A 27018-nucleotide genomic window follows, 5' to 3' on the forward strand; every position below is an offset into this window, starting at 1 on the left:
GGCAATCTCCGAAGTTAGCGTGTGTGCGTACTGCTGATTCCGTGTGCACTTAAACACATATGCATCGGTTGGTAACCAAATTTATGCTGACACACTTAAAGTATTTCTACCAAGCCGTGACGGTGTATAGATGATCACACCATATATATTAAAAATAGCCGATAAAGCCAATAAATATAGCCATTACGGTCGCACACCGAAATGACATTTATGCCGCTCGTCATGGTACATCGACATTCCGCGCTTCACAAATCTGGCATCAAACTGTCCTGCTCCGGAAAATCCGGGTGGTGCGATAGCTGGACTGAGGAAGGGACCTTAGCACATAACCTTGTGCGGCAAATGCACGCCCCTTCATCAAAAGAAGAGGCATTAGAATATCACCCTGTGCACCAAATGCATGCCCCTTCAGCAAAACGGTGACTTCGAGCACGATGGGCTTATCGTGCGCGAGGATATGTTCTGATACGGTACGGTTTATCAGCGGCGTCACCAGGGCTCCACCCAGGAGGGGTGCCAAACCAGGCCCAACGACTGCGCGACGCCTTCGCAGCTGTGGAACCCGTTTCTTTCAGTCTGCCATCTTCAGGTTTGAGTATATTTCTCTAAGTCTCGAGGCTCATTCTGCAAGTAAAATCTGCTCTGAACCGTGAGGTTGAGCAGTCAAAAACAGCCTACCGAGTATATATTGCATATATATATATTCTAATCACAATCGTTTGGCTATAAGTCTGCGCTACCATACGGTAGGAAGGCCTGTAAAATGCAACTGCAAATGGCTCACAAAGTTCTTTTGCATATAAAAACGTAGTAAAAAACGTAGGTATCCAAACGCATTGCCAAGAGTTGTCATTTGAACAGCAACAAACGTAACGTAAAGAAAGATTTCAGCATACGAAATTCCCGCACATACATGCATTTCTCATGAGGCTTGCATGATATCAAGTTCTGCGCAGATGGGTAATACCCACGCTGTCTTACGATACAACATATTTCAATCTGCATCTAGATTGCGATAATGCAGCAAAACAAAGTTTTCCACCCGGAGAAATGCGTTCGGTTGCATGTCCGGCCACGGCAGTCCCGCACACAGCTGTGGGCGCGGGGACGCCCACGGCGCGGCGCGCGGGGACGTCCACGGCGCGGCGCGCGGGGACGCCCACGGCGCGGCGCGCGGGGACGCCCGCGGCGCGGCGCGCGGGGACGTCCACGCGCGCGGCGCGGGGACGCCCACGGCGCGGCGCGCAGGGACGCACGGCGCGGCGCGCGGGGACGTCCACGGCGCGGCGCGCGGGGACGCCCACGGCGCGGCGCGCTGGGACGCCCGCGGCGCGGCGCGCTGGGACGCCCGCGGCGCGGCGCGCGGGGACGTCCACGGCGCGGCGCGCGGGGACGTCCGCGGCGCGGCGCGCGCGTGCGTGGCCGACGGACGCGGGCCTGGCCGGGCTCGTCGCGCGTTAGTGGGCGACAGCGGGCGGGCGGCGGCGCCGGTACTCACGCAGACGCCGCGGCCGGTCGGTCGGCTCGCCAGCGGCCCTCAGCCGTCAGGAGCGCCGCTGGTCCTCCGCGGCGCGGCGCTACACGGCCGGCCCGGCTCGGCGACGCGGGCCGCTCGGGAGCGTCGGCGGCAGGACGGATGGGACCGCCAGGAGCGGGCAGGCGTCACGGACAGTACAGGCGTCAAGTACGAGGAGACCACAGGGACGGAGTCCGGAGCTGGGGCCGTCGGCGGCAGGACGGATGACGGGGCCGCCAGGAGCGGGCAGGCGTCACGGACAGTACAGGCGCCAGGTGCAAGGAGACCACCCGGACGGGGTCCGGAGCTGGGGCCGTCCGGGGCGGGCGTGGCGCCACGGACAGAACAGGCGTCAGGTGCAAGGAGACCACCCGGACGGGTCCGGAGCTGGGGCCGTCCGGGGCGGGCGTGGCGCCAGGCGCCCCAGGTGTTGACAAGGCCAGGGGACAGTATCAGCACGCGCGACGGCTGGCAGAGTGCTGACGTGGCCAGTCCTCCAGAGCGGCACCAGATGCCCGGCCGTCCAGGGCCGAGATCGCCCGAGGGGAGCGGAGGTGAGCGGTGCACTTTACAGCGCGCACTCGAGAGGCCTCGGACCACGCACAGCACGATCTCACGAGTCGAAACAGGTGGGGCATGTCACGAGAATCAAGCCCTTCGTTTGGGGGCAAAACCAGCATTTAGGGAGGCGCGGGTAGCCTACGGAAGGCATGACAGGACAGCAGGAAAAGAACAGAGGTATACGTGGTTGATTTGTATTTTCAGACCATGTGTCACCAGTCGCAGCATCGGCGATTTACGGTTACATCGATTAGCGGGCGGTAAAAGCGGCCCGTGGCAGATGTGCGGCTGGGTGGGCGGCGCTCACGGCGGCACCCCACTCCTTCTCTAATGAGTCCGTCTTTGGTTCTCCGTTTCTCTCTCGCCACCAGTGTGCGGCGGCGGCCGAGTCGGCAGCTCGCGTCGGTAGCTCGAGTCGGCGGCTCAGCCCGGATGTTCGGGCCGTGTTCGGGCGGTGTTCGGGCAGTGTTCGGGCGGTGGTTCAGGCGGAGGGCGGTCCAGTGGGAGCGGCGGACGAGAGGAGCGGGATCGGCGGGCGGCGGCAGCGGCGGCGGCGGACTCACCCAGGGCGGCTGGTGCGGGCGCCGGCGACGCGCCGGCCAGCCGGTGCGCGCCGGCGTGGCCGCTCCGGTGGCGCCGGTCGCGCTCCTCACTCTCGGTCTTCTTCGAGCCGCCCTGTCCACACCCGACAACGTCAGCTCAAGGACGGCCCGGCGCACCGACTCCGCAGCCACAGCACAGCGGCCACCCAGGCCATCGCCACAGAACGACTGCTGCGCGGCCACACAGCCGCGCACAGCGGCCACCCAGGCCATCGCCGCAGAACGACTGCTGTGCGGCCCAAACAGCCACAGCACAGCGGACAGCACACCGCGGCAGCGAACGGATCCCGACGGCTGTACCTGTATGCTTAAACGACGGCTTATGCAGCTCAAAAAACGCTCACAGTTTGGTTTTGGCTGAAATGGGCAGCAGGCGAACCAAAGAAACTCAATAGTATTATAGCCACGTCGACTGAGACGCTGAAGAGGCACAAAAAAACATCGCGTGAACGCTGATGTATGCTGTTCTCTAGAAAATCCCAACGGTCTTGGTGAAAAACGGCATACAGCACGACAATAAATTGACACGATAAATGCGCTACTACTCACAAATTTGAGCATGTTCCAGTCGAAGACGTAGTCGTAGGTGAAGCCTTCCCGGTGGAACACGGTGCGGAAGAGCTGGCGCAGGAACGAGTAGTCCGGCCGGCCGTCGAAAGACAGGGCACGACAGCACTTCAGGTAGGCGGTGAACTCTCCTGCGGCAGCGGCGGCGGGCCGTCACAGGTCAGACGGGCGGACGTGACCGGTGGGCGTGACCGGGTCACCAGGTGTCGGACAGTCAGGGGCGGCGGGCCGTCACAGGTCAGACGGGCGGACGTGATCGGTGAGCGTGACCGGGTCACCAGGTGTCGGACAGAAAGGGCGGCGGGCCGTCACAGGTCAGACGGGCGGACGTGATCGGTGAGCGTGACCAGGTCACCAGGTGTCGGACAGAAAGGGAAGGTGCACAACGTGCATACCCCGCTGCAACTTTGAAACAGTGTATGGTCCAACACCGGTGCACCGCACGACGTCCTCTACAGTCCAGCATGGAGCCTGTCACATGACCAACGCAAACGCTGGCGGTGCGGCGGGCCCTGTCCACGTTCTGGCCTCCGCTCACACACTGCCAGGAACGGCGCCACCTGGAGGCCCCGTCACTCAGGTTACTGTACCGGCACAAATCCGACGAGGCGTCAGCATGCGCCAGCCTAGCTTCCCTCCAGATCCAGCTTAAATGTTATGCCGCAACTTGTAGATGAAGGATGCATTTGATGTCCGATTTTGACAACACCTTTTCGCAGACTTGGAGCGGACTGTCCTGCCGTAACTTTTTAATTGCAACCAAAACGATTATATCCCATTCAACCCCGACCCCACAAAAAACTATGGGAAAAAAAGTTTTATGCTAACAAGGATAGCACAAAGTTTAATACATCCCGTCACGTATTCTGAGAACAAACCCAGTCTGGTGCAAAACAAGGTTCAAAGGAAATCGACGGTTATAGCGCCAAACACCAAACAGGGGCATTGCATTCGTGTCAAACCTTCTGGCGCAGGTGGATAACAGTCACGATATAATGTAGCGTTGAAAGGTAAATCAATAACGCCACAACTTTGAGCGTAACTCCAACTCCTCGTATGACGGGACTGGAACGGCATGCACACGAGACCGATCTGTCTTTACAGAGCTAGAACAGGTCACAAACGACTCGATTGCCTGAACGACACAGGTGCCACGTGTAGTCACTCTGAACCACTTCTAGCCATTCTTCTACCCAAGCTTTTACCCAACGAGTGGCAGTCCTTGCATCGACCCGCAACTGGAGCAAATCGGGCACAATGAATAGAATAATCACAGAAATTAGACACCCTGACGCCCGCGAGGTTCTCTTCCCACAGCTGGACTACAACCGCCGTACCTGGGAACCCCTTGCAGAGCTCTTCGATGGGCACGGTGAGTTTCTTCTCGCTGATTTTCTCGTACTTTTGCCGCTTGGTGTTGGCCTTGAGGCCCTGCCACGGCAGCGAGCCTCGGTTGAAGTACATGAGCACGTAGCCCAGTGACTCCATGTCGTCCCTTCGACTTTGCTCTGCAGGAAACACGGACAGTCTTCAGTGGATATCCTTACAACGATGTGGCATACGTGATACAACTGGTTTGCCAGATATTAAAGAGGGGATATATATTACCGTTTTAACGTTTGAATTCGCCACCGGTGGGGAGAATTAAGCACACTGCTGCTTACTGAAAAACACCTGTACATGAGCGAAACATAACATTTCGGAAGCTTTGCATACATAATCCAACTTACCTTCCCCATCTGTTTTCGGCAAATTTCAATGAAATCCCCGCCTTACGATCGTCATACCCTGCACTACATGACATCTTGCGCGGCCAATGTTTTCCGGCCCCAGAATTGTTTTCAATGAGTGCTGACCACTTTTCATCTACACAGCCAAGCGTACTGCGAGGAAACTTTTCCGCCAGAGGTCTTCAATGACACCAGGCGGTCCATTTTCAGTCTCACGCAAGTCCACCCGGGCCTGAGGCAAGTGGCAACTAACCGATGCCGATGTGAGTGTTGAGGGAGGCGTAGCGTGCCGTTCCTGTCAAGTTCTTGTCCTCTCTGTACGGAATGTGGATGTGGGTCCTCTCGTTGATAAACCGCTTTGCCAGGCCGAAGTCGATGATGTAGACCAGGTTGCCCTTCTTGCCCAGGCCCATGAGGAAGTTGTCGGGCTTGACATCGCGGTGGATCAGATTCCGCGAATGCGTGTACTCGATGCGTGTGATCTGAAGTGGGAGAAACACCCGCGTTAGCTGATGGCGGCAGCAGTCAAACTCGACACGGTGCGTTGGCTCCCAGCAAAATCCCCGCGATAACAACCAGCCACCGACAATAGCAATATGTCAGGAGTAGCGTAGATGAGACGCGGATGACGTGCACAAGTCAGGATCAGAGTTTCTTACGACCCACGTGGGACATAACCTGCTTCGTTACATGCGCCAAAGCATTTGAGGGCGTGAGTGGGATAACATTTGCCCTTTAGCTCCCGATCGTTGGCATTTATTGGGATGATAAACATGATGACATGACTAATACATGACATGACATCATGACATGACACATACATACATGATGGCATGCAACCGATACTGAAAAAAGGCATCAATGCACCAGACCTTGCCTGACCACAAACCTAAAAAGTAAATCCCCGGGTTGACATTGACTCGGTAAAGGCGCTTCCGGGCGTAAGACCGGGTTCGTGCCAGAACACGACAACAGCAAAGCCCACCAAACGATTCAAATTATTTATCTCCAGCCAGCCCCGCATGACCTGCGCGAGACCGGTGGTGTGTGGAGACCGGGTCGGCGGAGCGGGGCGGGGCTGGCTGGGCGCCGGTCAGGTGGGCGCCGTCACCAGGGCTCTGCGTGACGTCACGGTCCGGCGCCGGCCGGCCGCCGGCTCCCGCTCACAATGGACGGCGCACTGGGACACCGGCAAGGACACGGACAAACCTGCCGCCTTTTTCCCACGCTCCGTCACGGTCGACTCGCCGGTCGCCGGCTTGGTAAGAAAACACAGCAGACCTGCAGCGGCCGTATGTCGCAGCCGCTCAGCGAATGGAAACCAGACAACCGTCCGCGTCTCATGGGGGAAGGGAGGCACGGCACTCTCAAGGAAACTGGTCACAGGATCTGGATCACGCAACCAGAGCTCCGCTTCCTGTGCAGGCCTCACAGCACTTTTTCGTGGAAATTCCGGCAAAAGCGCAAAACATCCGCCATTCTGGACACCGAGAAGTAATCGTAGTACGGTTAAGGTATCGAGAAGTACGTTCTTGAACCAACAAAAACCAATCAACATTTGTCGCAACAAACTGCGCTTTTTTGACGAGGGTAACGCGCATGAGCAAGTCCAAAGCTTGCAAAGGCGCGGGCGCTGATGAAAGGGCAAATGGATAAAAACGCGTTTAGAGCCCATGATTTAACCTACAGCGCATAGGAACAACCTAGAAGTTCTTCAGATTTGGACAAGGAAATGCTAGCATTTACCATTGTGTGGCAGACCACTGTTCCCCCACGGAGAAATGCATCAAAACTAAAATTCTAAAATCATCATGCACGGAACTGAGTGGCACAATTTACGCATTGACTTAAACTGCAGCGCGAAGCCAGGACGCAGACCCTTCAGTACCTACAGCGGCCATTCAAATCGGCACGCCAGTTGAGCAAAGAACCAGTTAGGTGGCTCGCGTCGGAACGTAGGGCATGCTACTTGTGATAAAGCGAGACATTTATCACAAGGCACTGATGGCATAAATCCCTCCGTGGAGCCAACTCGCGCCCTACGAGACTTTCACAGACTCCACCACTCCGAGCGGACCTCATGGCGTCCCTAAGACACAGGACGACGCACTCGACTTTGTGCCTTGTTGAACGGCAATGGTCACGAATTTCCAGCGAAAGCCAGTCTGGTAGCCGGAGCAGGCCATGCAGCGTCGCGTCGCGCCGAGCCGAGCCGAGCCGAGCCATGCCGAGCCGAGCGGCCGGGTGCGAGCCCCCTCCCGGCGGCCGCCCGCCGGCCGCCAGTTGCCGCGGCGCGTCCTCCAGGCGCCACACGCAACGGAGCGGACTGCCGGCGGCGCGCGCTCGCCCCGCCGCCAGCTGGTATAGAAAGGCAACCAAGGGCGGCAGCTGACTCACGCGCCATGCTTCCGAGGGGATCGGCCGGGCGTCACCAGTGACGCAACGGACCGCGCGGCGGCCGCCAGGGGGAGCGGCCACTCGTCGGGGATCGGTGCGGCACGGCCGGCGGCGGCGTACGGCAGAAAACACCGCTGAGTGGCGCGGGCGGCGTCCACGCGGCGCGGGCCGGCGCGCGCGCGCGACCGCTGCACGCCGCATGTCGGCGAACGCTCGGCAAGATGGTACCATGGCAAGCTTCACCCAGCCGTTTAAGGAGATCACTAAGGGAGAACATTCTCCGAAAAGAGATCACTAAGAGATCAGCTTTTGAAAAGCTTCGTTAGGTTAGTTCCGTTACCAGCAATATCTCGGTCAGTCGTACATGAGCAAGGCGTCTGCCGCTTTCACTTCATGGCCTAATGGAACGCCACGTGCAAACGCGCCCGCCATGGCCCATCTCAGAGCTACATGGTAGTGCTCCACAGTGGTATGCCGACATGACATGAGCGTGACTTAGTGCCACCAACCACGAGCGGACGCATCGCCCGCGGGCCACGCCATACACCAGACGATCCAGTTTCCGGCTAGCCGTCCGTCTAACTTTCTGCTCGGGTCGGGTCGGGTCGGGTCGGGTCGGGTCGGGTCGGCAGGCGGGCGGGGACGCGGCCCGCTGGCCTCCGCCCGTTACGCTGCCGACCGTGGGAGCCGCGCACGCCCTGCCACCTGCAGCCGCCGGCCCCGGACGCCAACTTTCACGCAGTTCTCGTGGCAAACGGCCGCCAGCGCCCGGGGACGCGGCCTCCTGGCTGACATCTCACGGCAAAATGGTACGGGTCCACGGCCGCGAGCCTGAACACCTCAGATGCATGACACTCCAGCTTCCTATACCCAGCCGCTGCGGCCGGCCATATATTTCGATCACATATAATGGGAGCATACATGGCCAACGAAAGACCGCGCTACCTCTCGCTCGATAAAAGGTGCACTGTGCTACCTTTCGCTTTCGCTTTGCTTGAAATGTGGGAAGATATCTGGGTGCCTGCCGCGCTGAGTCCCACGCCAAGCCCAGCTCTCGGCCGCTGCCGCGAGCCTGCCGCACTGAGTCCCACGCCGAGCCCAGCTCTCGGCCGCTGCCGCACGCGCTGAGTCCCACGTCGAGCCCAGCTCTCGGCCGCCGCCGCGAGCCTGCTGCGCTGAGTCCCACACCGAGCCCAGCTCTCGGTCGCTGCTGCGAGCCTGCAGCGCTGAGTTCTACGCCGAGCCCAGCTCTCGGCCGCTGCCGCACGCGCTGAGTCCCACGCCGAGCCCAGCTCTCGGCCGCTGCCGCGAGCCCGCTGCGCTGAGTCCCACACCGAGCCCAGCTCTCGGCCGCTGCCGCGAGCCCGCCGCACTGAGTCCCACACCGGGCCCAGCTCTCCGCCGCTGCTGCGAGCCTGCTGCGCTGAGTCCCACGCCGAGCCCAGCTCTAGGCCGCCGCCGCAGGACGTCGCTCGCCGGCTGCGCGCCATCGCACAGGCGGCCACATCCACTTCAAAACCGTGCTGCACTGAAACGTTCAATCCTCTATCTACAAAACTGTGGGCACGATACAGTGCGTGCAATTGGCGCCGCATTCAACGGTGGTGGCTTTTCCCCACACTGTGACTTTGTAGTAATGTATGCCGCTGAAATTAATCATTCACGCGACGTTCGATAATGTCTCCGGACAGGCGTGGTCAGTTGTCTGGATTAAAGCGAGTGCTCCTCATTTGCATGGGGAGCACTCAACACATAACTGCACTAACCATTTTGAAGATAATTCGTTGCAGTTTACAACCCTGCCCTCCGTAAAACCTAAAACCCACTAGTTTTTGAGCTGCACGCCCGTTAAGATGTGCCGACCGTATCGTGCCACTATTTCAACGTTCTTTGGGCCTGACGTCATAGCATGTCATTCCCATCCTGCCGCCCCATTGGCCACGCGGCGTTCAAGACCACAGAGAATGAGATAGACGGGTTTCTCACATCTGACGTTCGTGAGTACGATTTCAAGACATGACGGACGCAACTGGCTCTCAATAATACTGTGCAGGCTGTGCAAGTTTCAATCACAAATAATGTTTATTGCTACAAGATACAAGAAGTTGGACACCCTCCCTAGTTGGTACAGAAATATGACTTGTAATTGAATAACTGAGAATGACATATGTGAATGTTTTACTACCAGTCAACATCTTACAGTTACGGATACCTGTAGTCAACCAACTTCAGAAAAGCGCCAAAACCGAGCACGTGAATGCAACTCAACACCTTAAACTTACGGGTAAGTACGCAGGAACATCACGAGAAGGGGCTAAAACACGAGCAAATAACGATATCTGGTTTAGCAAACACCTCTGGCATCGCCGCGGCCACCTCTTTGGAGACTCCGTACTACAAATGAGTGTTAGGATGCTAATTTCGCACGGACAATTTGGCAGCACCTCAACATCAAACGCTCCATGACGCAATAAAAAGTGACGTATTGAGAAATACATTCGCTACATAGAGATACTGCGTGGTCTAGAGTAGTCTTTCCGCTTAAAGTACATCAACAGTTTTAAGTGACCTTATTTCGGGCATATCTGACGCTAGCTTTGATCTTGAAACACAGAACATTCCCGTCAGCATGGCAGTAAGTACCTCGATCGCCGAGATACCAACGACATAGGCATAGCGTGGGATTCGCTACGCCTAAGGACTAATATCACACCACAGTAGTCCGGAACTGAAGGTTCCAGATCTGCATGGAACGGGTTGTCCGGGGCTAAACAATGAGCGACTTTACATGGCTTCCCTTAAGAAAAGGACGACTAAAACTTACCATTCATTTGAGGAGCGAAGAGGCAAAACCCATCCAATCATATCCGGTGTTGCTTGGGCATCGGACAATTGTGCGTCACACCCCACGTTTTACATCAGTCCTAGCCAACCCTCGACCACCGGGTGAGCTTGTGTTAACTACCCTGCGCCAGCGTGTGAGTGGCGCTGGCGTCCTCTCTGGCCGTACGCAGGCAAAGCCTGAAGCACACAATCATAACGGAACTCGGGCAAAATGAGTCTGAAACCTTTCTACAACTCAACAGGTAGCCTTAGTTTCCCAATACTGAGTGACCATATCACTGAGAATGATGTCGCCTTCAAATGACTACACGCCGAAAATATGGAAAATATTCATTCCGCGAGGCCTTCTTTGAATGACTTGCAGGTCAACGTTGTGACTTAATGTCTCTGAGAAGCTGATGTAACACAATCAACGCTATCAACACGCATGAGCTTTGCTAAGATAGATCACGGTCAGGATCACACCAGATAAAAAATATTGCTGGCTGACATTTCAGTCAGCCTGGCCGACACCAATTGTCACATCACGAACCCAACATGACAATGGTGACGTAAGCAATTCAAGACCGAGATCACACAAGGTCACGCCTCGAAAATAGCCCACGGTCTGAACAAGCCAGTAGCCAGCAGGCAATAGCCTGAAGCCATTAACCAGCAGATGGTGAGCACGTTATTTGACCTCTTCCAACGCGCGATTAGTGATCAACCGTGTGATAACGTTAAGTAGAAAATAGATGATCGGGTTTAGGTTGCGTCAATTCCATAAAAAACGAGTTAAAAGACACGGGGCCATCGCGCCGGCTTCAAATCGTTCCTTTTATCAATCAGGCAGGAGTGTCACTTTTATATATACTACATCTATATATCGAGATGCATAAATATATATATATATATATATATATATATATATCGTATACTTTCTATATACTATCGAGAAGGGGGCCCTAAGCCCCAATGATGACTTGAACCCTCACTGCTTTCCTAAGCTCTTCCCATCACCCAATGCACATGAGCAAAAGGGATAATGGGCAAATGAAACGCAGCAAGTCTGAACTACTAATGCACTAGGTCCTAAACACACCCTATCAATAGCCTCATCACACATCTGCATTACCACCATCACATTGGCTTCACATGAGAAGCCATTCCTTAACGACAAGACAATTTTGGAACGGACCAAATACCTTTGAAATCGACCTTTTCATAGCAAGGACGTAAATCAGTGTCCAAAATCCCGGGAAAAATCAAATTTAAGGGTAGGTAAGGGGACGAAAGTCAACTTCAGTTAACTTCAATAGTTCAGACCTCCTGCTCCCCCGCCCCCCCCCCCCCCCCCCCTCCACCCATCTCATCGATCTTAGAAAAGGAAACGCCTGAAATCAGGTGTGCATTCCATTTAATACGCATGTCCAAAGTTACCTAAGTGGGACGGACTTAGCCCGTTGGCAAAGAATCTGGGGTGAAAGTTACACTCACACACTTATGAAAACAAAGCCCGCTCTATTTCGTCATCCGGCTGAGCTGCCTGCGGTTTTGAAGCGGATCTGGAGCACTGCGCCTGGCGGGATACCGCGGCGCGCGATAGCTCTCTAACGCCGGGCGCCGGCCGATAACGCGGCGTAACGGCCGCCGACAGCCAACCGGGCCGCTCTAACGCGGCCGCACCGTCCGCCGGCTCGCGGCACATTTCGCTGCCTACGCTACGGGTCGGCTCACCAGCCAGCACAGAGCTGCCTCTCCACGGCCGAGCGGGCCGGAGGCGGCGTTCTCGAAGCTCGAGACGTGACATATCAGACCGCGCACGGTCGCTCGGCTCGAGCACGGCTCAGCGACCCGGACATCCGACGCCCGATACGGCAGGTGACGCGATAAGCGCCGGCAGTCATCAGCAGACAAGATAGGGAGATCATCGGCAGATAGGGAGCGCTCGCCGTTCGTATTCACTGACGTCGCAGCAAACGTTGAAGCGACGACAAATCGTCCCGAAACAGCAGTAGCCGATGGCTGATGTGGTGCACGCATGCCGAAAAAGGCTGCGCTTTTGCGAAATAAAACTGGACAAACCACATCAGCAAAAACGAGTCGCTGGCCAGTGCAATGCGAGCTCGAGCCAGGCACAATCCGGACCTGCTGCCGCTTGACCAGACGCCGGGCATTACTCCCGTCCTCGCCCAGCCCTTACTCCCGTCCTCGCCCAGCCCTTACTCCTGTCCTCGCCCAGCCCTTACTCCTGTCCTCGCCCAGCCCTTACTCCTGTCCTCGCCCGGCCCTTACTCCCGTCCTCGCCCGGCCCTTACTCCCGTCCTCGCCCAGCCCTTACTCCCGTCCTCGCCCAGCCCTTACTCCCGTCCTCGCCCGGCCCGCGTGCTGCATCCCGGTATTACGGCACCCTGGCCGTCCGCACCATATAGCGGCAATGAGCAGGCAGGGTGTCTTGCAGCGCACTCCCGGCCTCCCGAGGCGCTCTGCAGTCCACTCCCGGCCTCCGAGGCGCTCTGCAGTCCACTCCCGGCCTCCGAGGCGCTCTGCAGTCCACTCCCGGCCTCTGAGGCGCTCGGCAGTCCACTCCCGGCCTCCGAGGCGCTCGGCAGTCCACTCCCAGCCTCCAAGACGCCTGGCAGTCCACTCCCGGCCTCCGAGGCGCTCGGCAGTCCACTCCCAGCCTCTGAGGCGCTCGGCAGTCCACTCCCGGCCTCCGAGGCGCTCGGCAGTCCACTCCCAGCCTCCAAGACGCCTGGCAGTCCACTCCCGGCCTCCGAGGCGCTCGGCAGTCCACTCCCAGCCTCTGAGGCGCTCGGCAGTCCACTCCCGGCCTCCGAGGCGCTCGGCAGTCCACTCCCAGCCTCCAAGACGCCTGGCAGTCCACTCCCGGCCTCTGAGGCGCTCGGCAGTCCACTCCCAGCCTCTGAGGCGCTCGGCAGTCCACTCCCGGCCTCTGAGGCGCTCGGCAGTCCACTCCCGGCCTCTGAGGCGCTCGGCAGTCCACTCCCGGCCTCTGAGGCGCTCGGCAGCCCGCTCAGAGGTCGATAGCAGCGACGGCCGTCGGAGCCGCGTGCCCCACACCTCACCTGGCTTGTTCGGGCGCACTGCCAAATCGCTCCCACCGCAACGGAGCCTGCTTTTGGACTCTCCTTTCCCCGCGAGGTCTCTGGTCTTTTTTCAGAGGGCATTCTTTCAGGAGGCCTATGACCTACCCTATGAAGATATGTGTTCGGAATGTCTACTTTCAGTTGTCCCGGCTTATCCTCAGGAGGCCTGGTTACGGAAAGCCAATTTGCATACGGTATACGTCCACATAACACCTCTGGAGGTGTAGGCCCATTTTCAAAATCCCCCGTTCAAAAACCCTTTCTTCCGAAGGCCAATCTCAGGTACCCCCGTTCAGACTGCTTGAGACTGTATTTCATTCAGACTGTTCAGACTGTGCTTCATCGTGCTCGTGTAAAGATGAGTGCTTCCAGAGACCACGTCGTTAGGGGGCCTCCCAGGCACGAGTCCTCCGCTCAGGAAACTTCATTTCCAAACATCTGTGTTCGGAGGGCTTGCTTTTGTCCAGCTTGCGAGGTCAGAAATTGGAGCGATACTCCCTACGGCGTTTCTGTCCAAGGGAAGTCATAGACATAACGCAACAAGCCTGGAAAACTTAGCGGGAACGCGTTGCCCAGGTTCCCCTGCGCCGCAGCGCGTCAAGTGGGCCTTCTGAACACGCGCCTATACAGGCGGGCGTTCAAAAGTGCAGCCCTTTCCCGAGCAGGCCGTTTGTTGAGTCCATAGCTTCTGGAAGTATGTGTTCTGAAACAAATTGTCTGAAATTGCACATTGTGAAAAAATGCCTTCTGAACGTGGGCATTCTAAAAGACGTTTTGAAAAAAGTCTATCGAAAATGGGCCTCATGGTGAAATTCTTGAAACTGGGCCTTTTAAGGTCATATTTCCTAAGCTAGGGTCCCTTGAAAGAGGAGGCCTCCTGAGCGGCCTGAAGTAGGCCTTTGAGCGTGGGCCTCTTGAACACAGGAAAATAAACCTCCGGAGCGCAGGTCTTCTGCGAAGAGACCTTGCATCATGGAGCCGGCGCCGCGCCGCGTCGGCCCGTTCTCGCCGACGCGCCAGGCCACTCAGTTGACAATCGACCGGCCGTAGTACGTCTGGCGGCGGTGCGCCGCGTCGCGCCGCCAGTCAATACTACAACCAGGTGCGTGTCCGGCGTCAGTCGACACGGCCGCGCCGCCGGCCAGCCGGTCGGCGCCGACGTCACCAGGGCGGACACGTCACCAGGGCGGACACCAGGGCGGGACAGGGGGGGGGGGGGGCACCAGGGCGGACACGTCACCAGGGCGGACACCAGGGCGGACACGTCACCAGGGCGGACACGTCACCAGGAACGCGCCGCCTGCCTGTGACCGACGGCCGCGGCCTACGCGGCCCTGACAGCCGAGATGGCGTCTATCTGTGACCGGGCGTGGAGCGAAGCCCGCCTCAGGCGGCCGGCCGGCGGCGCCACGTCATGGCGCCATCGGTCACCGGCCGCCGGCTGGGCCCCGGCCGGCAGCCCCCTCACCACCTGGCCACACGCACACGTGCTCCGCTGGCGTCCCTCACCGTCCAACTCCCAGAAATAAAGACCGTATGTTGTTTTTGTTCAGGGAAAGCTCAGAGACTCGAGTCCTCTTGAACATACGCCTGCCACCCATCATTTCGGCAGACCAATTCCACTTCACTGGACAGTTGCTGCTAGGAGATGCTACTGGGTCGGGCAGCGCCATGGCGCGGCCCGGCCCTGGTTCAGTCTAGCTCCCTAACGCAGCGGCCAACTGACTGTCAACGCCCCCGGCCACACGCTGGCCTGCAATCGAAGCTCCTCTGTCCAGGCTCGGCGGAGGAAGGCTGAGAGACGGGGTGGCTGCTGGCTGAGTGCAGGAGCGCCCAAACGTTCAGAGCTTTGGTGTCTCGCAAACCGGTATTAACGCCATCAGCCGTCAGATATGATCGCCAAGCGGTTGACTTTCCTCCGGAAATACACGACTGCGGGGACAGCAAGGGAAAATCTCGCAAAGTAAAACAAAAACAACTGATAAAAACGGGCACGTTGATGGCGTCGCCGTGGTTGCCATGAGTGCAGCTTTTCTCGACCGCCTGTAGGGCTGACGTGTCTGGGGCTGCCAGCATTGCCTAACAATGCTGACCGAACGGCTTTTGTCCGGTACCGCACCGCACAGACCCACGGTAACCGTCCGGCCGCTCCAGTCTAACGCCCCCCCCCCCCCCCTTCTCCCGCCCCTCACGGCACGCGTCGCGGAAGCCTTGGCCCGATTTTGCGTAAGACCCGATTGCCCCGAGTACTCGCTGCCAAGTTTGACATCGGCGCTGGCACGGCCGGGCGGCGCGGCTCGACGCCACGCGGCGGCCCCTGTTGTGATGGCCGGCTGGGGGAGGCGGCGGCCGCGGGCCCGCCTGTTTGGTCGGGAGCCGACAGAGACGTAAACAGGGGCGGGCGGGCGGGCGGGCGTCGGACGCCGGGCCGCAGACGTGCGTGCCTGCCGAGCCTCGCTGACGTTACACCGGCCGACCGACGTCGGCGAGGCTCCCCTGGTGGACACTGGGCGGTGTGGCGCAGGCCGCCCCGCTCTCGGGCAGGTACAGCCCAGCGCTCGGTCAGCCGCTCTCCGGCAGGTACAGCCCAGCGCTCGATCAGCCGCTCTCCGGCAGGTACAGTCCAGCGCTCGGTCAGCCGCTCTCCGGCAGGTACAGCCCAGCGCTCGGTCAGCCGCTCTCCGGCAGGTACAGCCCAGCACTCGGTCAGCCGCTCCCCGGCAGGTACAGCCCAGCGCTCGGTCAGCCGCTCTCCGGCAGGTACAGCCCAGCGCTCGGTCAGCCGCTTTCCGGCAGGTACAGCCCAGCACTCGGTCAGCCGCTCTCCGGCAGGTACAGCCCACCACTCGGTCAGCCGCTCTCCGGCAGGTACAGCCAGCACTCGGTCAGCCGCTCTCCGGCAGGTACTGCCTAGCACTCGGTCAGCTGCTCTCCGGCAGGTACAGCCCAGCACTCGGTCAGCCGCTCTCCGGCAGGTACAGCCCAGCACTCGGTCAGCCGCTCTCCGGCAGGTACAGCCAGCACTCGGTCAGCCGCTCTCCGGCAGGTACTGCCCAGCATTCGGTCAGCCGCCGGCCCCATCGGCCCCGTGGGAGACCACCATCCGCGACGTCCCCCGCTCCGACCGGCACGACGCCGGCAGACAGGCGGCCCCGGGCGCGGCCGACTGAACAGGATGTGCTCCAGTGCTCAGGACGGGCGCTCAGTGTCTTCTGAGGTCGTTCATCGGCGAGCATTGCGCCCGTCATGGCGGCCCACCGCCGCATCCCGGCCAGTGGGACGGCGGCGCGCGCGTACCGCTGGCGGCGGCGGACGCACCCGAGCGACTCGGCGCGGTCCGGACCGGCGCGGCCGGTGCGCGCGGACGGCGGCGCGACATCGGCCCGCCGGCCATCAGCCGCGCGCGCCGCCTGCGAGCCGTGCACTGACACGCTCGCCCGATCAAAGCCAACCGGGGGCGCAGACGACGGCGCCGCGCGCCCGCCTCGGCTCGCGGAGCCGGGCAGCGCCGCCGATAAACAGACGCCAGCAGCCGCCGAGTGGCGCCGGCGCCGGCCCGGGAATGCAGGACGTCCGCCGGCCGGAACCGAGCGCACGTTTGGCAGCGCTGCCGCCCGCCCGGCCGCGCCCGCTCGCTGGCAGTCGCCGCACCGCAGAGCCCTGCCGGTCTGACCATCACCACGGAGGCGCCGCGTGGTTGTCCTGACCAGCTGCCCGACCGGGCCAGCGCCGATGTCAACCCTGGCAGTGAGTACTAGGGGCAATCGTGCATTAGGCAAAATCGGTTTCGACCGCGCCCTGTTCGACACCATGCATACGTGCCCAGTCAGCAGTTTGGTTTAAGGGACGGGAATCTTTGGGTTTCTGTTCGCCACCACAGTTGAAAACAGCAACTTACGATGTTGTAAACAGCCTGCACATAGCCACTATACGTGAGACAATAATCCAGTGGCGTCAACACAGTCATATGCCGTGACCATGCGGGCCAGCATCGCAACAGTACTCGCCGTCCACTGCGACCAGCTAGCTCGTCCATGGAACACCGACCGAGCGCAGCCCTGCTGACGCCCCGACAGACCTCTGCAGCGCCCACGCGGCACTGCGACCAGCTGGCTCGTCCATGGAACACCGACCGAGCACAGCCCTGCTGACGCCCTGACAGACCTCTGCAGCGCCCACGCGGCACTGCGAGCAGGCCGGAGCGGCCCACCGCGCAGGTGGGGGAAGCCCACGCCGGAGCGGCCCACCGCGCAGGTGGGGGAACCCCACGCCGGAGCGGCCCAACGCGCAGGTGGGGGAACCCCACGCCGGAGCGGCCCACCGCGCAGGTGGGGGAACCCCACGCCGGAGCGGCCCACCGCGCAGGTGGGGGAACCCCACGCCGGAGCGGCCCAACGCGCAGGTGGGGGAACCCCACGCCGGAGCGGCCCAACGCGCAGGTGGGGGAACCCCACGCCGGAGCGGCCCACCGCGCAGGTGGGGGAACCCCACGCCGGAGCGGCCCAACGCGCAGGTGGGGGAACCCCACGCCGGAGCGGCCCACCGCGCAGGTGGGGGAACCCCACGCCGGAGCGGCCCACCGCGCAGGTGGGGGAACCCCACGCTCACCCTTCGGCCTCCCCAGGTCACCACCTCCTCAACCGGTGGGAAAAGACGACAACGGGCGGCTATTCCAGCGCTTTAGCACGCCGGAAATAACAGCCCATCCGTGACGTCACTGCGGCCCGCTGCAAGCCGGAAAATGTCAGCCAACGTATAACTGCTGAAATTTCAATGCGCACGAACGGTGCATCGTGACTGTCCACTTCGGAAGCCTACGACCAATACAAGTATTCATTTTAGAAAAGTCTGGTATGCAGGTGTCTGTATACGCATTTAGATTCTGGCGTCAACTCCAGTGAATGCTCCAGATGCACACCGGCGCCAGACAAGTCAGTGCCGTTGCCCGCCTCACCAATATGGATAGCTCGAAATGGGTCCGGTCGGATTTCGTCACTAAACATGAGCACGACAACACGTTCCTAAACAAGTGTCCCATTTGATGCTGGGCCTACATGACGGCATTCGAGGCTGCTGTGCATGATAATTTGAGTCCCCACCCTCTAGGAACAGACCGCTCTTCCGTGAGCCGTGAGCCATGGAGGGCGCCGTCCCAGCTGCGAGCGAGGCAGGCACCGCTGCTGGGACCGAGCCGCCACGGGTCGGGACGGCCTCAGCTGCGGGTGAGGCAGGCACCGCTGCTGGGACCCAGCCGCCACGGGACGGCCCCAGCTGCGAGTGAGGCGGGCACCGCTGCTGGGGCCGAGCCGCCACGGGTCGGGACGGCCCCAGCTGCGGGTGAGGCAGGCACCGCTGCTGGGACCCAGCCGCCACGGGGCGGCCCCAGCTGCGAGTGAGGCAGGCACCGCTGCTGGGACTGAGCCGCCACGGGTCGGGACGGCCCCAGCTGCCGCCGCTGCAGTCAGCCCGACACGGCGCGTCGCCGGCCGACCGAGCGTCCGCCGTCTTCAGAGAGAGGCTTCAGCTGTGGCGCGGACCCCTGACCACCGCGGAGGCCAGCCGTAGAACGGCCGCCGGCTCCACGGCGCTGTCAGGGACACGTGACGACGGACGCACGACAGGCAACATCCATTATTACATACTAGCCGAGGGCCAGAGATGTCGGACGCGCCGCAATCTTGTCATTTCCGCGGATGTCTGCCTCGACTCTCATCGACCGTGACGCTCGGTCGGTCCGCGTGTGTCCCGTCGACACATGTCTTCATCTTCTTATTGCGGGGCCGTCTCAATGTCACAATACGGATCGATCCACTCCATGCAATTTCCGATTGTGTTTCATATTTCTATACATACATGCATACAAACACACACATATATATATATATATATATATATATATATATATATATACAGTTATACATATATATATATATATATATATATATATATATATATATATATATGCGTGTATGTCTGCATGTATTCTGGCTCCCATTTACATGTTTATATTTCCGATTGCCTCGCGATTGCTAGTGCGGTGCCACCCCGGCCACTGAGGGCGCGGAGAGCAGCCGGCAGCACCCCGTAACGAGCCAGGTCAGATCGCTGCCAGGTGCGCTCGTGGGGTCACCTGACGCGCAGCGGCATGTCTCCAGCCTGGTGCTGATTGGGAGAGTTCGACAAAACTCGCAGAAGATTCTTTGTGGTGGTGATCTGGGCCTTCCGGGCCTGGGGTCCGCACATGAATGTCTAAATATGATGGTGCGGAACCAGTGCCGCACAAAGTGATATCCATATATATTTTTGCCAGAATAACATAGCTTTGTCCACCTTTATCGTAGATTGCGAACACTAAAATGTGGAGAAGGGGGTAACCAAGAGCTTATACGCTCACTTGTCACGACCAACTGCACGTCCTCAGAATTGCAATTTATCCCAGGCATGCCCGACTACAGGCGGACAACTGCCAGATACATACGCCAAAGACCAAACCGCACGTTTAACACGTCATCGGTCACCACATGTCGCGAGGCTGCGCGTCCGGCATGTCATCGGCTCGTTGACAAACAGCATCTTTGCCGTCCGGCTCTCCGCGAACTGACATAACGGGCCGGACGGCGTGAGACCCTCGCAACTCCACGTAAAACCCTATGCCGTCCAGCTCTACCGAACACGTCCCAAACAGCCGCCCGCACCTGTTAACGGACGCGCATGCGGAGCGACGCTGGGCGCGTCTGGTGAGACCTGTGGCTCGTAATGGTCAGACCACGCCGTTCGATGGCGTTTGGACCAACTATGCTGACAATGAGCACAAATGCTCGCCAGCGCTCCCAATAATATCCAAGCTGATTACTGCACTGGAGCCAGCGGCTAAGTCGCTGAGAGTGCGCGTCGGAATAGCTCGCCCCTCCCAATTTACTGACAAGACATTGAATTTTCCGAGAAGCCTAAGGCCGAGGGCAGGCACTGCAGCCTTGGCCGCATTAGGAGCGCATTGCTGGGTGTCGTCAGCGCGTTCCCTCGATCGGCGGGAGCCCGTGGTGCGTGACAGCCCGCGTTGCGGTGCGCGGCAGCCCGCGGTACGCGGCAGCGCGCGGCGCACGGGAGCCCGGGGTGCGCGGGAGCCCGGGGTGCGCAGGAACCCGTGGTGCACGACAGCCCGGGGTGCGCGGGAGCCCGCGGTGTGCGGGAGCCCGAAGTGCGCGTCTGTCGCCGGCCGTCGGCCAGCCGCTATCACCAACACCGCACGGCACGCCGTCGGGCCGGGCCGGGGTTCGGGTCCGGCTGGCCGCTGCTGCTCCGTCGTCTCCGGGTCCGGCGGCCTGTCTGAGTCGCTGCCGGAGACCCGGGCGCTACCGCCGCCTGGGCCGCTCCGCGTCTGCCGTGACCGGTGAGTGGGTGGTTCATTGACGCCCTCCCACGTACTGCCGCTAAGGTGGCCACTGCCTGCGGCGCTCCACCGCACGGACGCCGTCGCGCGGCTGGGCTCCTGGCCCGCCGTCGCGCAGCTCGGCTCCTGGCCCGCCGGCGCGCAGCTCGGCTCCTGGCCCGCCGGCGCGCAGCTCGGCTCCTGGCCCGCCGTCGCGCAGCTGGGCGCGAGGCGCCGGCCCACGTGGGCTACGGCCCGAGCGCCGGAACCGAAACACGCCGTACTGGGCCGGCGGCGTTCGGTCTTCACCGGCCCACCGCTGGCCGAGCCGCTGTCAGCACGGCGCCACGAAACGCTACCGTGCCAAGGAGCAAAGACCCGACTTCGCACACGTGTCTTGCGGTTTCCCACCTGTCCTGCGGCCGGCCCGGTACTAACCGTGACGTGTGCGACCGACGCCCGCCCTCCGACCGACGACCCCCGCCCCTCCCCGCACCAGGTGTAACGCTCACCCTCCGGCCTGGCGAAGCGACAGTCATCGGTAACAGTCCGCGGAGCTGGCCGGCTGGCGGCTGCCGTGCACCGGCAGCGGCTCCGGCCGCGGCCGGGGGGGGGGGGGGGGGGCACTGACCCCGGAGCCGGGCTGCGGTCCGCCCGGTGGGGGATCACACGACTAAAACCGCGACCCGCTGCCGCTCGGGCGCGCCAGCGGGTCGCGTCGCCTCCGCCCGCATCGCCAGCGGATCACGTCGCCTCCCAACACGGGGAAGAGACAGCTGGCTGCCGGGTACGGACCGACTGACGGGCCAGCCACCCATCGCAGCGTCGTGTGGCGGTGCACCGCCGACGCCACAGCATGACAGTCGCCGACCATCACCGACCCCGCGGCGTGTCCCGAACGCACGCGACGCAACAAGACGTCAATGGAAAGGGTCCATGCAAAATGGCATGCGTGGTGAGGAAGCATGTCATCTCGCTCACCCAGAATCTAGAAAGACGATCGCCCCCCCCCCCCCCCCGAACCTGTTTAAGTCCCGCACCATCAGTCATAGCCACAATATATCGGCGACCGCTATCACGTCACAGATCAACGCGCGGACCGGCCGGCCGGTACATCTGGCCACAGGGCCGCTTCTCTTCGGTCAGCTGCGGGTGTTTCTGCCGGGCTCCCGCCCACTGCGGGCCCGGGGGAGCCGGAGGCGGCAGCGCACAGCTCCCTGGAGCGCGCGCCGGCCATCTGCGGCCCGCGCCCCGACTGGCGGCGTCGGCCGCCGCCGAGCCAGTCGCTGGAGCCGCGGCGCCGACACTGGCCGACGGCTGACGTCAGCAGGCCGCCAGCTGACTCAGCCGGGCCCGGCTCGCCGGCCGGCCGCCGGCCGCCGGCCGCCGCGGCGACGCCCCGATTCGGCAGGCGAGCGACGGCGGCCGGCGCCGCGAGCGACGGCCGCCGGCGCCGCCAGCCACCGCCGCCAGCCAGGTGTAAGCCATCAGCGCGCGCCGGAATAGCTGGACGCCCTGCCCCATGGGCTCATTATTTCACGCCACACCGCGGGGTGGACGCTCAATCTGGTCACCATTTGGGGACGGCCGGCGGCCTGCACAACTTACGACCTCAATCTCAGCCCCGCGGCCACGCGGTCCAACAGCCATGACCGGCGCGGTCCAACAGCCATGACCGACGGTGACATGAAGGTCAACGCCCGCTCCGACACTTGGCAAGGTTAGGCATCCAACTATGAATGGACAAGATGCATTCTAGAAGTTCGACATTCCCAATCTTTGGCAGAATTCCCGGGCTTGGTGTCATCGGTGACCTACATACCTCTCATGACCGACGCGCCTTTTCGGTGAATCACTGTACGTAACGTCCAGGGTTCCTGCATTACATTTGCAGAGCTTACGAGCAAATATCGAATGTACAGTCCCTACCGTTAGTGTGCGCAGTAGTGTAACAGTCCTGCCCTCCAGCGGAGTTGGATTGATTTGACTGGTGATTTTCGGGTGTACCAACTCCAAAGATCATTTCACACTTCATCTGTACTGAGTCTATACGATCGCCCAACTAATACGTACATTGAAAGAGCGGGAATCCAGTCCGTAGAGGTGTTTGAACCTGAGACCGCCGCATATCAATACTTGAAGTCCAGCATCACATAACACGCAAGTACATCGTCAACATCAGACTTCCAACGGTCCCCTTGCTAGCGACGCCAAAACTCTAAACTGTCAAAAGTGGCGTACCCTCTCATCGCCGAGGGAGCTGCAGTCCACTCAGAGGTGGATAACAGTCGGTGAGCTATTGCAGCATCCACAGGCCGGTGCCTCCACCTGGCTCTCCAGGTAGAAAGCGCGGGTGTATCAGGTACACCCGGTGCGAAGGGCAAAAATAAATACCTCCTGCTTCCGGACCTTCCCCGAGGAAGAGTGCAGTAGAGGCTTGATAAGTTTTCAGCTGATTTCCTCAGCTCTGCTGATCTTACGCCGCGTGGATACGGCGGCCTGCCGCGACAGTCGGGCCACTAGCGTGGATGTGGCGGTCTGCCGCGACAGTCGGGCCACTAGCGTGGATACGGCGGCTTGCCGCAACAGTCGGGCCACTAGTGTGGATACGGCGGTCTGCCACAACAGTCGGGCCACTAGCATGGATACGGCGGCCTGCCGCAACAGTCGGGCCACTAGCGTGGATACGGCGGTCTGCCGCGACAGTCGGGCCACTAGCGTGGATACGGCGGTCTGCCGCAACACTCAGGCCACTAGCGTGGATACGGCGGTCTGCCGCAACAGTCGGACCACTAGCGTGGATACGGCGGTCTGCCGCAACACTCAGGCCACTAGCGTGGATACGGCGGTCTGCCGCGACAGTCCGGCCACTAGCGTGGATGCGGCGGTCTGCCGCAGCAGTCCGGCCACTAGCGTGGATGTGGCGGTCTGCCGCAAAAGTCAGGCCACTAGCGTGCGCCTTTTCAACGTCCGATGATGACATCTGGCTTTATGGGCGCTCCGACTGCAGCGGTCATTTTGCCGCTTCATCGTCCCGTAGTGTAACGTGCTGGTTAGCAACCGCTGCCAGCCGCATGGCACAGCCTTCTGATCGGCAACAGCTCACGGATCGCTTACCTCGGGTCATATGCTGAGCGGCGCACGTCGTCACACAACCCCTTGTGACGCACTGGCGACTACACTGGTCACATCAGCGCCCGAGGCCATCGCGCCAGTCGGGCATCGAAGCCGCAGGTGCCGCGTGACAGGCGAACACGCCTCCGACCGAGCCGTGTCTGCACGCGAAGTGCACCGCCCCGGCGCGAGACGTGGGGCGGCCCCTGATCTGTCTGACGACGCGCCGCTTTACCGCTGCAGCGCCGAGCGGCCGACCTGCGCGGCCCGCCGCCAGATATCCTCAAACATCACGCCACAACAATCCTCCCAAATAAGGACCCATCCAACCGGAACCGCCGAACGATTTTTGCTCCCACCGCGGAGCCATCGACAAAGGCAGCGAGGCCTTTTTCTTCCGTGAGTTAAATATGCCGTTTCCTTCATGGCGAAGACAAATAAGGCCGCGGCTGCATCTATCACGCAGACATGAGGACGAATGATGTCTGCAACTGGCGTTGGGCAGCACATTCCGCTTGGCACATGCATTGTCAAGCGTACGTCGGTGCATGCGGAGCGTAGCCAGCAGCTTACCATTCAGCATCTCCGAGCCACACACAGCCCATTGGCCGTACGGCTGCCAGCACCACCGACCTCTGCAGTTGGCCGCCCGGGCCAACGGCCAGCGGCTCGGCCGGTTACCCAGCGACCGGGTCGGTCGCCCAGGGGCCCAGCCGGTCGCCCAGCGGCCAGGCCGGTTACCCAGCGGCTCGGCCGGTTACCCAGCGACCCGGCCGGTTACCCAGCGGCCGGGCCGGTCGCCCAGCGGCCCCGCCGGTCGCCCAGCGGCCCAGCCGGTCGCCCAGCGGCCGGGCTGGCGCCCGGAGCGTCACGGAAGCTCAGGTGAGGGCGGCACCACGGGCGCGGGGTCCGGGACGGTCACTGCAGGCAGCGGTGACGTCACCGATGCCGGCACCCCGCCCCCGCGGCGGCGGTACGCCAGCTCCGCACCGCACACACGGGCAGGCCCGCCCGTCCTCAATGGCCACCAATGCCCCCTGTACGCTCGTAACTGTGACGCGATGGGAGTCCCTCCGATGGAATTCAGTTGGATGGTGTGGTCGGCAAATGCCGGCTTGCCTTACTATTCTGATCCAAGCACGCTTCATTTCCCCGCAGGTCCCGGCCTCGGATGTCCGTGCACGAAGGGAACACATTCCAACGGTGCATACACGGCGCACCACCGACCCCACGCCCCGTGTGCTTCCTCCCCCCCCCCCCCCGTCTTACATCCAAGCGGGCGCGACGAACAGTCCCACAGGGCTGTAATCATTCATTGCAACTGCATTCCTCATCGACTTGACGTGCTGGGCTGCTCGGGCAGGTGGCCCCTCCAACTCTCACATATATCGCCACGTTCGCTGAGAGCCAGCGAGATTTGGAGCGCTCGATATTGGATTGTCGAGCCTTTAATCGTGCGCGTAGAGCGCAAACATAAAGCCACTCATGCGACCGTCTCAAGCACCCAGTACTCGGTTTGAATCATTGTTGAGCGGTGCCGCGGAGCCGCCCCACCATACCGGCGGCCGGCGCGGCCCTGACAGCTGCAGGCCCGGCCCGGTCCTCACGCTGAGGAGCCGCCCCACCACACCGGCGGCCGGCGCGGCCCGGACAGCGGCAGGCCCGGCCCGGTCCTCGCGCTGAGGAGTCGCCCCACCACACCAGCGGCCGGCGCGGCCCGGACAGCGGCAGGCCCGGCCCGGTCCTCGCGCTGAGAGGCCGGGTGGGCTGCGCCGGTCACCCTGTGCTCACGCGTGTGTCCCGCCTGCCAACTGCAGTAGACAGACAAGTGCGGGATGGCGAGTGGCGCGTACTATGTGGACGTGCGGCGGTTCATTCCGAACAAGACGGCGCTGGCGGTGATGCTGCTCAGCCGGTCGCGAATGGGAAGCCAGGAAGATCCGGGCAGGACCGCAGTCATGGCCGTGCTTCCAGGCCGGCACCTCGCCAAGTCAGCGCTTAGCTGACGAGCTGACGCGGGCGTGGCGCTCTGCAGAAAACCCGTGCAATCTGGCGCTTAACGTGCTCGCATTCAAGAATACGCGAGACATCGTTGAGAACGGCTGTTCGCAGCGGCCTGGCGGTCCGGCCGTGTGCGTCGAGCGGCGGACGACGGACACGAGAGCCTGGCAGGGCGCAGTCAGCGGCCAGCCGGAGCGGCCGGGGCCCAGCTGCCTGGACGGCCCAGGTCGGTGCGGACCGCACGGCGCGCTCGGTCGCCGCCGACACCAGACCGGCCGCAGACGTCACCAGCTTCGCCCCGCGCCGTCACGAGCAGCCGCGTTCACTCGCACTGCGCTCACTCCTCCCAGGAACCAACCTCCAGCAGAGGCACCGACCTTCAGCACCGCCCCACAGCGAGCATCGTCTCAGCGTCATCAGGCGGCGGTGTGTGACAGGAAACCATTCTCGACAGCAGCAAAGCCGTTGGCTGCCGTGGGCTAAATACAAATAACGCCTTTTTCACCTGAGCGAGGTTTTTTCGAGCTGGTAAGATCTCGCGCAGCATCCACGCAAAAGTCCACCCGCCTCCACCCGAGCCAAGGAGCTTTTACATTGAGTCGCTGCCGATGACATAAGCAAATGTGATGTGATGAACTACGCAAATGCGCATATGACACACCCGCCCGCAGACCCCGGCAGCACCGTCGCGGAAGCCAACGGTCATGGGTCGCGACAGCCCGGAAGCCAAGGCTTGACATACAGCCACCGCCATAGCAGAACCGACTGTCCGAGACGGCGGACGGCTGCAGCCCCCGCACACTTAACACCGCCACAGCAGAACCGACTGTCCGAGACGGCGGACGGCTGCAGCTCCCCGCACACTTAACACCGCCACAGCAGAACCGACTGTCCGAGGCGGCGGACGGCTGCAGCTTCCCGCACACTTAACACCGCCATAGCAGAACCGACTGTCCGAGACGGCGGACGGCTGCAGCTCCCCGCACACTAAACAGGGCACCGCGGACCGAGCGTCGGCGTCATGGCGCCGTCTACTCACCATCTGATCGGCCAGCAGCAGCACCGTCTTCAGTGAGAACTTCCTTGAACAGAAGGTGAAGAGGTCCTCTAGACTGGGACCCAGCAGCTCCATCACCATGACGTTGTAGTCGCCTTCAGTGCCGTACCATTTTACTACCGGGATCCCGACTGGGGGCGCAGGCGGCGGAGTCAGCTGGTGAGGGCGCCG

The 27018-nt window shown here is 61.1% G+C and overlaps 1 protein-coding gene across 1 annotated transcript in view; it reads right to left on the minus strand.

Annotated features, from left to right (window-relative positions):
- Positions 1-2500: 2500 nt before the first annotated feature.
- The window catches only part of LOC119095693 (casein kinase I), a 32626-nt gene continuing 8108 nt past the window's right edge, over positions 2501-27018 (minus strand). The window contains exons 4-8 of the mRNA XM_037218549.1: positions 26830-26978; positions 5230-5458; positions 4584-4754; positions 3229-3377; positions 2501-2752 (exon numbers count right to left, since the gene is read on the minus strand). Of these exons, the coding sequence (XP_037074444.1) occupies positions 2501-2752; positions 3229-3377; positions 4584-4754; positions 5230-5458; positions 26830-26978 (950 nt within the window). The remainder of the gene's footprint in view (positions 2753-3228; positions 3378-4583; positions 4755-5229; positions 5459-26829; positions 26979-27018) is intronic.

Source organism: Pollicipes pollicipes, unplaced genomic scaffold (genome assembly GCF_011947565.3).
Source record: "Pollicipes pollicipes isolate AB1234 unplaced genomic scaffold, Ppol_2.1 Scaffold_4219;HRSCAF=4965_pilon_pilon_pilon, whole genome shotgun sequence".
NCBI classification, from domain to species: Eukaryota; Metazoa; Arthropoda; class Thecostraca; order Pollicipedomorpha; family Pollicipedidae; genus Pollicipes; species Pollicipes pollicipes.